Raw genomic sequence first — 12,342 nt, 5'->3', positions numbered from 1 at the left:
GCGATGGGAAAGCCAAGGAACCCAAAGACTACCTGCAGGCAAGCAAGAATACTACTGACCCTGGGAGGAAGCAAGCCTTCTACCCTCTGAAACTGTGAGCCAATAAGCTCCTGTTGTTCAGCCACCCCATTGTGTGATATGTCATGGAAGCCTGGAAACTAAGACATATTTGCCTATTCAACAAATATTTATACAGTGTCTACTATGGTCCAGGTAATGTGGTATGAACTCTTGTTATTTTTTTAAATTACTTTACAACTAGAATCATACACATGCACACTTTTTTTTTTTTTTAGTTTTTCCACTGTTTAGTTTAGAAATATTGAATGTAGATTGGCAGAAAAAAAACATATAAGCTCCTGTATCACAATGTCTATGGGTCAAGAATCAGAAGCAGCTTGGCTAAGCATTTCTAGCTCTCACTGGATGCAATCAGATGCTGGGCAGGGCTGTTGTCATCTGAATAGTTGAATAGGGTTGTAGGATCAATCCTGATCAAGGCAGTTCACTCGCATAGCTGGCAAGTTGGGTTGACTGTTGGTGAAGGTCTTCCTTCCTCTCCACATGGGCCTTTCATAGGGCTGTTTTAGTGGAGTACCTTGGAGACTTATTTCCTCAGAGCAAGGTAGCCAAGAGAGTGAGGTGGAATTCTGCAGCCAGTGCCTTTATGACCTAGCCTCAGAAACCACACGCCTTCACTTCCACTGTATTCTGTATTCTATTTGACACCCAGAGTAATTCTGATTCAAAGTGGGAGGAGACTACACAAAGGCCTGGATACCAAAAGGCTAGGATAATGTGGGGCATCTCAGAGACTAGTTATCAGGCATCCTAATAATCTTGATTTTCCTGAACCTACTTTATAAAGCAAGTACTGATAATTCTGCAAGAATCCATAAATAATAGTTTTGTATTATACTGTTCTCTTAAACAGCAGCTGTGTTCTCAAACAGCCAATGTAATACATATGTGTACATTGGTGAACCCAAGCATACAATATTTTCTGTTTAAAGTTCTACAAAGTAAAGACACCATCTGCTACAGGGCTATTGCCATAAACTTCAGTAGGGAACTAGATTCCATCTCAAGCTCGTTAGCTTTGAAAAAAAGAGCCCAGGATGCAGATTAAGGGCCAAGAAGCTTGACTTTCTTCTACCTACTTGTAATCTCTGTTAATTAATTAGGAAGCCCTTCAAGTTTCATCAGAAGCCTTTAATTTTCTAGCAACCTTTCCCTGTGATCAGTAACCACTTTAAAAAGCCCTTGCAGATTATATTAAGGGTGAGGTGAATCAGATTGTTGAGAGGTGATTAATCAAATAGCGGGTAGAAGTCTGGGTAGGTGAAAAGGTCATCAAGTGTGAGTAAGAACACAGCTTCTTACTGCTTTCACCTCTCTCGCATGATAGCCAAAGAAGCACCTTTGTGAAGTGTCGACACTTAGTTAACCACTGATACCATTTTAATTGAAGTTTGTCAATTCACGGGCCTAAAAACAATGGAGTAATTCTAAACCTTGCCAAATTGGGACATTTTCCTGGGCCCCAAAGGTTTAGCGGGGAAACTAAGAAGCCAGAATTGAGAAGTGAGAAGCATCATCTTGACATAAAAACGAGTGAGATTCCTAACCCAACAGCATCCTTATTCCATCTCTAAAACCACAACAACAAAGACTTGGGCGGGCGCCTAACAACAGCCTTCCCCTCCCCCTTCATCAGCATCCCTCCCAGCAAGTCATCTCTGATACATCTTCCCCTTACCACTAGAGTTCAACTTTAGCCAGCTTTCCGAGTGCAAATATATTAGGGAGGTTAAGTGGGTTCAATAGCTGCAGCATTTGACACCGTTTTGGACATACAAAAATATCCGATCGTCACCTTGCAATTGGGCCTGACCAAGCATACAATCTCTACAGCGCTACCCTGTTTCAGCTGACTGCTGTTTGTGCCCCACTCCACATCCACTCCAACATTTTAAAGACTTCAATCAAGGAAAGGTAAAGCAAAGCGAGACGCACGTTAGAGGACAGTGTCCACTTCAGACGAAACAGAGGCTCTCTACGCAGGCCGTTTCAACTGACGCGGGGCTCCCTTCTCCCCTCACAGCCCTCTGTCCCACCCCTCACACCCGGAACTAAAGCGCGTTCCGCGCCCTCACGCGCAGCGTGCCGCGAGCGCTGAAGCCGCTCCCGCCGGCCCCGCCTCCCGGACACAGTGGGCAGGCGTGGGGCGCGCGCATGCTCGACAGAGGGGCCACCTGGTTTTCGAGCCGCTGCTATCCGTTGCGCTGCCGCCCGCGGGAGAGGCAGATCCGGGTCTCGTGGCTAAGAGTGACGTGGTCAATTGAATCAAAACAGAGGAGGAGGAGGAAGCCGGCGGCGCCGAGAAGCAGCAGCAGCAGCGGCCGCGGCATCCGGAACGTCGGCAGCGTTCTGGAGGCTCCGAGCGGTCTTTCTGCCGAGCCTTGGCCCAGGTCCCCAACCTCCCCGCCCCGTCGGTTGTCGTCTGGGCGGGTGAGTGTCTCCCCCTCTCCCACCGCTGTTTGCCGGCCCACCTTCCCCTCACCCCTGTTATTTCTTGGGACTGCTCCACAGGCTTCCGGGGACTGCCGCGGCTGCGGCAAAGGGGGCTGCCTCTCTGGCTTGGTGTTTCCTCGGCCGGGCGGCTCTGCACCCGGAGAAGCCCACTGTTGCCGATTCTGCGTCTTTCGGCGAAGAAAGAGGGAGAGAGCCTGCAGTTTTGGCTTTCTTTGCGGGAAATCCATAGTCGGGTCTTGGCAAGAAAGTCGATGGTAGCCACGATTGGTTTTTATTTTCAGGCGAAGATAGTTTGTGGGGAGGCTTATAATGGAGTAAAAAGAAGAGGGGAAATCAGCTGGAAGAAGAATCCATAAACCCTGAAATCCACAATGTAACATTTACCTCCTGATTTGTAATTCCTGATTTCTGGGGATGATGTAGTCACAAGGATTCGTCCTTTGTTGTGATTGATGACAACGGGAAAGCTACCGTTCTAAAAACGGAGCTTTTTAGTCCCTATTGTACTGCTAATATAAAGGGTTCCCTTTTTCTGTTTGTTCAGTAGGTGGAACTAGGGCTGACAGTAAAGAGGTAGCACTCTTTCTTATTGGAGCAGATAAATGTAAGATAAACCGGTTACTAGCTGTACCTGAAGCCCCATATTGCTGTTTAAAGCAATCGTGCGTATGTCACGATGTTAACCAAGATGTTTGTTAGCCGAAGAGAGTTGGTAGAAATGTTTTCAGTTGCCTCAGTTTGCAAATTGGAGACTGTCACCCTCCGTAATGGAGTGACTTGGCTTTTGCTGTAAGAGGGTCGGAAGAGCTTTAAGTACGTAATACCTATTTGTGGAAGAGACTTTGCAGTTTTGGCATTGTATTGTCAGAAGCCCGACAGCTATAAAAACTCATAGTTTGAAAGGCGAACGGCCTACCAGGTGTTTCGGTCGTAAAAGAAGCTTAGATTCTTCTCGCTGCCCGGTGCTGTGGAGGTTGCAGAAAGCTTCTGTTCCTTTCCGCTTTAGGGAACTGGCCACGCAATTTTTGTACGGTGAATTGCCCCGGAGCCCTTGCCACTGTCCTCGCCCACGATCCCACTAAAAGTACACCGGAAGGCAGAACCTCCTTTTTTGTCCTAACTTGGTTTAAAGAACGCTTTTCCAGGAGGACTCATTAATTGAAGTATTTCTGGGGTAAACAGCAGGGGGGAGAAACAAGTGTTATTAATTGCTGCTTAACAAATCCAGGAAGAGTTCTTATGGTTTAGCCTAGTTCTTGAAGAATATGCCCTTCTGGTATAATGTGGGCCTCTTTGTTAACGAATTTCTTCTTGTGAAAACCATTGCTTTGTTTTTTATTTTTTATAAAACCAAAGTTGGAATACTGCTGATGTAATTAAGGGCAATTGTTTTCTTGAGGTTTGTCTTTTTAGGCTATTCACTTTTTATGCTGACTTATAACTTTGACTGTTTTTGCTTACATGAAGTAATTTGTGAAAATTGGAGAAAATGTAGATAAAAGCAGGTAAGCAAAAAGGAGTAAGTCAATAATCCTGCCACCCAGAGATCACCAAAATGTTATCTTTAGTTTGTATATTGCAAACTATTTTGCAGTTATAAATTTTATATAGAAATGGTATACTGCATATGCTTTTCTGTACCTTGCCTTTTCACATAGTAGTACTTTGTTCAATAACAAAATTTAAAGTTTTGCAAATATGTACTTTTTGACCTTAATTTTAAGAAAATATCCGCAGTGTTCACAGTAAACTATGGTTATTGAAATTGTCATTTCAAAAGATTTCTTCACAAATCTCTGCGGTGATATTGTAAGATTTAAGAAATTAATAGGCATTGTGTGGTAAAGTAGGGCTTTGCTTAAAGCAGGCACAGACTAGCCTGAGTTGCCAATATGGAAGTTTGAAGAGTTTTTGCAAATTTAGTGGTTTAATTTAGATAATAATTGAGTTCTGTTCCTTAGCTATATTACATCTGAATGCAGACCACTTGTCCATGCCTGTCTCCTCACTCCTCCCCATCAGAAGGTCCTGAAAAATTTATGAAAACCAACCCACAATGTGCTTTATTAACATTGGATTTTGAGTGTGTCCCTTCTTAGTCCAGTGCTTTTCCAGCAGCACCCAAAGAGCTTGCTATGGAAGGAAATGTCTTCTTTCACTTCAACTTTGAAAGATAGATATATATCACAAAATGTCATAAGTCTGCTAATAACTCATTTTGAGTCTGTTACTCATAAACTTACCTAAAACCTTTAAATCTTGATCTTCATTCTGTATTTCTTGAGAAATTAGTCCCAGATACTCAATTATTGCTTTCTGACTTAGTTCTTTCTCTCTGATTTGCCTTAAGTTACAGTGTTTCAATATACATTCTAGGTGTGTCCACTTTTTGCGATCCATTCTGGTAGCCACTTGACCAGACTACACTATTTCTCACCAGGTATACTGCAGAAACCTCCTCCTGGTGTTGCTGCTTCTGCTTGGGCCTAATATGGTGCATTTGTTACCACAGTTTAAGAGATCCTTTAAAACATAAATCAGATGTCCTCCCTTGTTGAAAACCTCCTATTGCACTCAGAATAAAACCCAAACTACTTATCAATGTTTGCCAGGCATTATATGTTTTGGGCACTGCCTTCCTATTTCACCTTGTTTCTTTCTGCCTAGTCCACTGCCCTAGCATGTCCACATGGGGTTTCTTCCTGTGTTTTAGCCCCACTGGGGTGTTATCCTTGAAACTTTCCAAGCTGGCTCCTTCCATTCTGAGGCCCTTTGTACCTGCTATACCCTCTGGCTTCAGTATTCATCCCCCAGACCTCTCTGTGGCAGATTGCATCATTTCATTCAGATCTCACTTCAGATGTTGCCTCATCAAGGAGGTTGCCCCCAATTTTGTCTCCGTCTTACTTTTTTCCCACAACATTTATCACTATTGAGAGTCCCTTATTTTTTGTTTTCTATTTCTTACACTAGAAAGTAAGTTCTGTGAGTATGAAGATATAAATCTCTATTTTTCACTAATATAGTTGGGGCTCAGTGAATGTTGGTTGGGGTTGAATGAATCAACTTGAGCACTTGTGTATTCCTTTTGAAAAGATTGTCTATTTTAGATGTATTCTTTCTAAGGAAGAACCCTCATTTGCAGTCTTTTTTTTTTTTTAATAGGGCAGTACCTTGATTTTCTTATTTTAATAATTCTTGATGTTTGTCCCAGAGCTCACCTACATTCCACCTCACTGATAGAAATTAATCCCTGGGGATGGTTCCCAGAAATCTGCATATTCAACAAGCTGTGAGATGATTTTAATGTATATTAAAAATTGAGACTATCTTTTAATATTTAATGGCTTTTCTCTGGGATATTGCTTCTTATTTTTAATAATAGCTACCATTTTTTAAAACTATGTATCGGATACTGTGCTAAGAATTCATTCTCATTTGATGGCAGAGCAACTCTGAAGTGTGGGTATTCCTACTCTTCATTTTACAAGTAATGAAACTGAGACATAGTAGTAAGTGGCTGAACTTGGATTTGCACTCTAGACTGTTTTCTTAATCACTGTACCTTACTGCCTCTGAACTACACTGCTCATAACTGTGCACAGTGCTTTAGTTATGGTAGACCATGTTCTTGTTAAGGCTAGGGTAGTAGTTTTTTTGTCTCATTTCCAACCCTGAAATAATGAAGTCTGTTGTTGGCATCTTTGCTTGAAGGTGCACAGCAAGATGATGGCCGTATGAAACATTCTACAAAGATTCCCGGGTCTTGCTTTCATATGTGTTCTGAGCTTACTGGGCTTAAACTAAATTTAAAGTATTTTCTCCTTGTGCCTTACCTTCGTTTCCTATACCCCGAACCCATCTATCACTTTCTACCTGTTCATACATCCTCCATTTTTTTCCCCATTGACTTGAATGTTTTACAGTTTTACTTTTGGATCATCATAAACTGCAGATATTTCTCACTTCAAGACCCCTTACTGGATGTTTTAAAAATGCTAATCTTGACTGTTACATTGATTTTGGGGGGACTTCAATCCAGAGACATTATGGTTGTCCTTTCTTTCCTAGTCTTTAAACCTGGCTAACTTCAGCAATCATTAGTAGGTTTGTTTATACAATAAAAAAATGAAGGAAAGTCTCCAATTTAATCTGTAACTATAAAGAACAATACATTCCTAAAATGAACTGTTGTAATTATTTTTCTCTATAAATAAGACAGCACAAAAACCAATACAAGAAACAAAATTAAATTGTCAAATTGATGGTGACAGTGATGTCAGTGTGTGTGTTTTGCAGAAATGTTTCCAACTGTTCTTTGTTATCTTGTGACTTATACTAGGATTTTTTTTAAGATTGTAAAACTTCTACAATTACTAGCATGGTCTAGCACCCTCTTATTAGTAGAGCCTTTTTTGTGTATTTTATGTGCATATTCATGTTTTGGTCCACACCTAAACTACTAACCATATAACAGGTTGTTTCTGCCTTTAGTTGGGCACATATCGATAGATGCTGCCTCAGGGAAAATAACAGTTTGGATCCATTCAAAGTCATTTAAAAAGATGGGTGAAAACTAATAGCCTACCTTGATATCAATATTAATAACTACTTTTAATCTTCTCTTTGTATATTATGTCTAATATACCAAGCCTGGGTAAGCTTGTATTGTAAGCTGGGTATTGTTTATTGTCCCTATTTACACAGGCTCAAGTTAGTTAATATGCCAAGGCCAGGACACTAGTAAACGGTATTATTGGGATTTCAAACTCAGTTTTCCCTTGACCCCAAAGTTCATGTTTATATTAGACAGTGTTGGTTAATCGTTTTGCTTTATGGAATAAATCTGTCAAAATACGTAGTAGAACCACATTCATGAATTGTTTTGGTCTGTTAAACCTCAATCAGTTATGCCCTTTTTTTGGAAGATGTGCTTATCATTGAAAAGTTGCAAAGGATAGTAATATAAAGCCAATAACAGCAATAAGAACAATTATCTCTAATCCTCTCATTTAAAAGCCATGGCTGTAAGCATTTTCTTCCAGTCTTATATATATATTTTAATTTGTCTTTGATGTAAATGAGATACAATACCTATATATATAACCTTGTAGCCTCATTATTTTGATTTAGCATAACTAGCATTTTTTTAAATGTAATTTATTGAGATATATTCATGCACTGTATAATCCTGACCCTATCCACTGGCTCTGCTAGCTCCTTTTTTTTTTTTTTTTTTTAATAATTTTATTGACAACATACAATCACAAGCATTCTATTTTTAAATTTAATTTATTTTGTATTATCAAATCAAAACAACATATAAACATGAACATTCTTAACATACAAACGTTCCATGTATGGTGTATAGTCAGTGCCTCACAATATTATCACATAGTAGTATATTCATCACCGTGATCATCTTTAGAACATTTGCATCACTCCAGAAGAAAGAAATAAAAAGAAAAACTCATACGTCCATATCCCTTACCCCTCCATCTCATTGACCACTAGTATTTCCATCTACCCAGTATATTTTAACCTTTGTTCCCCCTATTATTTATTTATTTTTATCCATATTTTTTAATCTTTCTCCATACCCTAGATAAAGGGAACATCAGACACAAGCATAACTAGCATTTTTTTTTTTTTTTTTAAAGGAAAGACAGAGAGAAGGAAGGAAGGATAGAAGGAAGGAAGGGAGGAAGAAAGGGAAACATCTTTTAAACATTTTCTTGTTTTATTGTATTTTGTTTCTCCGTTTTTTGTTACATGGGCTGGGGCCGGGAATCGAACCGAGGTCCTCCGGCATAGCAGGCAAGCACTTTGCCCGCTGAGCCACCGCGGCCCGCCCCATAACTAGCATTTTAATATGAACATTCTAAACATGATTTTAACTGGTTGCATATTATAAAGTTTTCATTTAATTTGGGGCATGAATGTGGTTTCCAATTTTTCACTGTTATAAATAATATTGTGATGAACTGTGACTTTATATAGTTACCTCAAGCTCTGAATAATTTGAGCATCTAATTTTTAAAAGAAGTCATATTAAAGATATTTTAATGTTAAGTGGAGTGATTTTAGTAATTCAGCAAGTATTGTAATATACGCACTTGCATATGCCTAGAAAATTTGCATAGAAGTTAACAGAAGCTACCTCTGATGAGAGGAGAGAGTCTGTTACTTTAAATTTGAATTTTTAACAGTAAATGTGTATTGCTTTCTTTCTTTTTTTTTTTTTTTTTTTTTTTTACATGGGCAGGTACCGGGAATTGAACCCAGGTTTCTAGCATGGCAGGCGAGAATTCTGCCTGCTGAGCCACCATGGCCCGCCTGTATATTGCTTTTTAAAAAAAACATAATAACCCGTTTGGAAAAATATATAGCTTTCAAAACTAAAACCATTTTTTAGATTTACAGTAGGGCTTATATTTTGTTGCATTTTATACTTCAGTGCTCTTGTTTTGGAGAAAGTTATCTTTTCTTTGCTTATTGTCATAGTGAGTTTTCATTTCCTTTTTTTGTGTGTGTGTGTTTAGGTCCAAAACACAGATATAAGTCTCAGCTGTATAAAAATACAGAATGAAGTGGGTTTATGCATGACTGCACTCATTGACAAGTATTACAGGTGCAGAGCTATCAAAATTTGACAGCTAATAAAGAAGCTTCAAATAAAGTTGAGGGATGCATGCAGGAAGCATCTTCATGGTATATATACCAGACTTAGTGGTCAATTTTCTGGCTGCTATCATGTTTTAACTTACAACTTACTTTTTTTATGATATGGAATATAAACAAATTTATTTTTTACGTAGCTATATTTTGTTGCTTTACTACTAGTAGCAAAGGTACGGTAGAAGAAACTGATTTGCTGGAAATTTTGAATGGACCTTAAAAAAAAATCTGCAGTGTTTACTCAAGTTTCATTTATTAATGATACTGTTTTCTTTGTCACACGGTTCTAAACATTTTTCCTGTCATAATGAATGGTATTTATGTGCATTTGTGTTCAGATAATACTGTCTAGGCTCTAGCATAGATGAGAGGAGGATGTGAGCTACATAAATAGTTCAGAGAGCAGTATTGATAACTGCTTCTTTGCCACTAAAAAAATCGTATTCGTATAGGCAGGTGTGCCAGTGTGAAAGGATTTATGTACCCTAAAAAAGCCATATTTAAACCCTAATCAATCTTGTGGGAGCAAGGGTTTCTTCTAATCCCTATTCAGAACTTGTATCCATGGAGATGTGACTCAATCAGTTGTGGGTATTAAAGTTGATTAGATGGAGACATGTCTCCACCCATTCTGCATGGGTCTCTGTTACTTTACAGGAAGCATTTTAGGAAAGTCTTGAGATTCTGAGAGAACAAAATGATGAGGATGACATAGTCATGAGAAGCAGAGTTCACCACCCAGAAACCATTGGAGATGAAAAACAATGTCACCAGGGGAGCTTCATCAAGCAAGAGGCCTGGAGAGGAAGCTAGCAGATGATGCCGTGTTCACCATGTGCCTTTCTAGATCAGAGAGAATCCCAGCCCGTGTTTGCCATCTGCTTTCCCAGTTGAAAGAGAAACCCTGAACTTCATCGGCCTTGAATCAAGGTATCTTTCCCTGGATAGATACCTATGGACATTTCTATAAACTTGCTTTAATTGGGACATTTTCATGGCCTTAGAACTGTAAACTTGTAACTTATTAAATTCCCCTTTTTAAAAAGCCATTCCATTTCATTTCTGGTATATTACATTCTGGCAGCTAGCAAACTAGAACAGCAGACAAGTATATAAGAGTGATAACATCAAGAAAAAGTTTTGCTTCCACTCTTAATTTTTAAATGCTGCTTTATCGTTCCTAAACTAGTAACATTACTTGTGATGTACCTCACGATTTCGAGAACACACCAATATTTTGTAAAAGAACTATTGAAAACTGCTTCCTTATCATTTATAAATAACTTATAGCTGCTTTGACTTGTGATTGCTTACTATGAAATTTTTGTATTTGTTGAGTTTTTCTGTTTCTGACATGAAAAATGTAGCCTTTATTCTGAGTTAAAACTTTTTTATTTTTAGTTCAGAATATAACTAATAAGTATTCTTGTAGAAATTTTAGAAAACATTTTTGGTATATGGAATCATTTTTTATGATACTTAATATGAACAATAGTGATTTTTTTATTTTTATTTTAACATTTGTTCCCCCTATTATTTGTTTATTTTTAATCCATATGTTTTACTCGTCTGGCCATACCATAGATAAAAGGAGCAGCAGACACAAGGTTTTCACAATCACAGTCACATTGTGAAAATTATATCATTATACAATCATCTTCAAGAAACATGCCTACTAGAAACCAGCTTTATAGTTTCAGGTACTTCCCTCTAGCAATAATAGTGATTTAATTGGAAAATTAAATGTAATTGTCCTTTGGTTGCCATTTATGACAAATTTTACCCCTGGACCTTCACCACTTTCAGGGAGATTCTTTCAAATTGAAGGATAATAAGGTACTGCCAGGGAAGGACAGGAAATTAGTAGGGGACTGTTTTAGTTTGCAAAAGCTGCTGGGAAGTTATATACCAGAAATGGAATGGCTTTTGAAAAGGAGAATTTATTAAGTTGCAAGTACACAGTTCTAAGGCCATGAAAATGTTCAAATTAAGGCATCCGGGGAAAGATACCTTTGTTCAAGAAGACTGATAATATTTCTCTCAGGGTTTCTCTCAGCTGGAAAGACTGTTGGTGACCTCTGCTAGATTTTTCTCCAGGTTTCTTCAAGGGCTTCCCTGGGGGCATTTTGTTTATGCATCTCCAAAGGTTTCTGATCCTTCTCAGTTTTTTTCCAAGATGGTTCCCTCTTCAAGGGCTCCAGTAACCAACCCCACCTTGAATGGATGGAGACACATCTCAGTGGAAACTATCTAAATCAGAAGTTACCATGCACAATTGGGTGGGTCACATTTCCATGGAAACATCAAAAAGCTCCCACCCGGCAATATTGAATGAGGATTTAAAGGACATGACTTTTCTGGGGTACATAATAGCTTCAAACCAGCACTGAGAGGCCTGAATTTATACAGAATACAAAATTTTCTTCCCTTTCTCTTGAATAATAGCTGTGGCCCCAGGGTAACAAAACAAACTATATTCCAAGGCAGTATACAGAGGTGAACTTTGGGTTGAGAACTTAAGATACCTTAGACTTGAATTGGTCCACTGCATTTTACAGTTTATAAAGCATTAGTCCTCTTCCCAGTAGCCCTTAGTCCTCTTCCCAGCAGCCCTTTAAAATGATTATTTTAAGTTATCACTACCATTTTATAGATAAAGAAACTGAAGTCACAGAGAGGCTAAGTAAATTAGACTTTTCTAAGTAGTGCCATAACTCGAGTAATTTATCTAAGACATATTCTTTCTTCTATCCCATGTTATCTCAGCAGATGTTGCCTGAGGTAGTTCTTAGAGCGTAATCAGTATAAGCAAGGGAAAGAAAAGGAAAGAGCAGTTAACATCTAAGAGATAGGAAAATAGAATGTTAGTAATGGAGAATTTCCAGAAAAGTGGTGGCAGCTTGGGAATGGGAATGGACCTTAACAGAGTCCTGCTGCAGAGAAATGGAGGAATTAAGGAGATGAGGAAATTCTTGGTGACATTTAAGGGTTAAGCTTTTAGTAGTAATGGGATAGAAGGTTACAGAGAAAAATTTTGCTTTTCTTTGATTTGGGTTTTTTTTTTTTTGACTTTTTAACTTTTTATTATATAGTATAACATATATACAAAACAAAGAAATGAAAAGCAAT

The 12,342-nt window shown here is 38.6% G+C and overlaps 1 protein-coding gene across 3 annotated transcripts in view; it reads left to right on the top strand.

Moving 5' to 3' along the window:
- The first annotated feature begins 2,134 nt into the window (after positions 1 to 2,134).
- SMIM14 (small integral membrane protein 14) overlaps positions 2,135 to 12,342 on the top strand; it is an 80,767-nt gene continuing 70,559 nt past the window's right edge. The window contains exon 1 of one of the 3 annotated variants that reach the window (XM_077136639.1): positions 2,135 to 2,511. In XM_077136639.1, coding sequence (XP_076992754.1) covers positions 2,236 to 2,511 — 276 coding nt within the window. In that variant the 5' untranslated portion in view covers positions 2,135 to 2,235. The remainder of the gene's footprint in view (positions 2,512 to 12,342) is intronic. The other 2 variants (XM_077136641.1, XM_077136640.1) reach the window with 2 other exon arrangements.

Source organism: Tamandua tetradactyla, chromosome 19 (assembly GCF_023851605.1).
Source record: "Tamandua tetradactyla isolate mTamTet1 chromosome 19, mTamTet1.pri, whole genome shotgun sequence".
NCBI classification, from domain to species: Eukaryota; Metazoa; Chordata; class Mammalia; order Pilosa; family Myrmecophagidae; genus Tamandua; species Tamandua tetradactyla.
The sequence above is the reverse complement of the archived record's forward strand: the minus strand, read 5'-3'. Positions and strand labels throughout refer to the sequence as shown.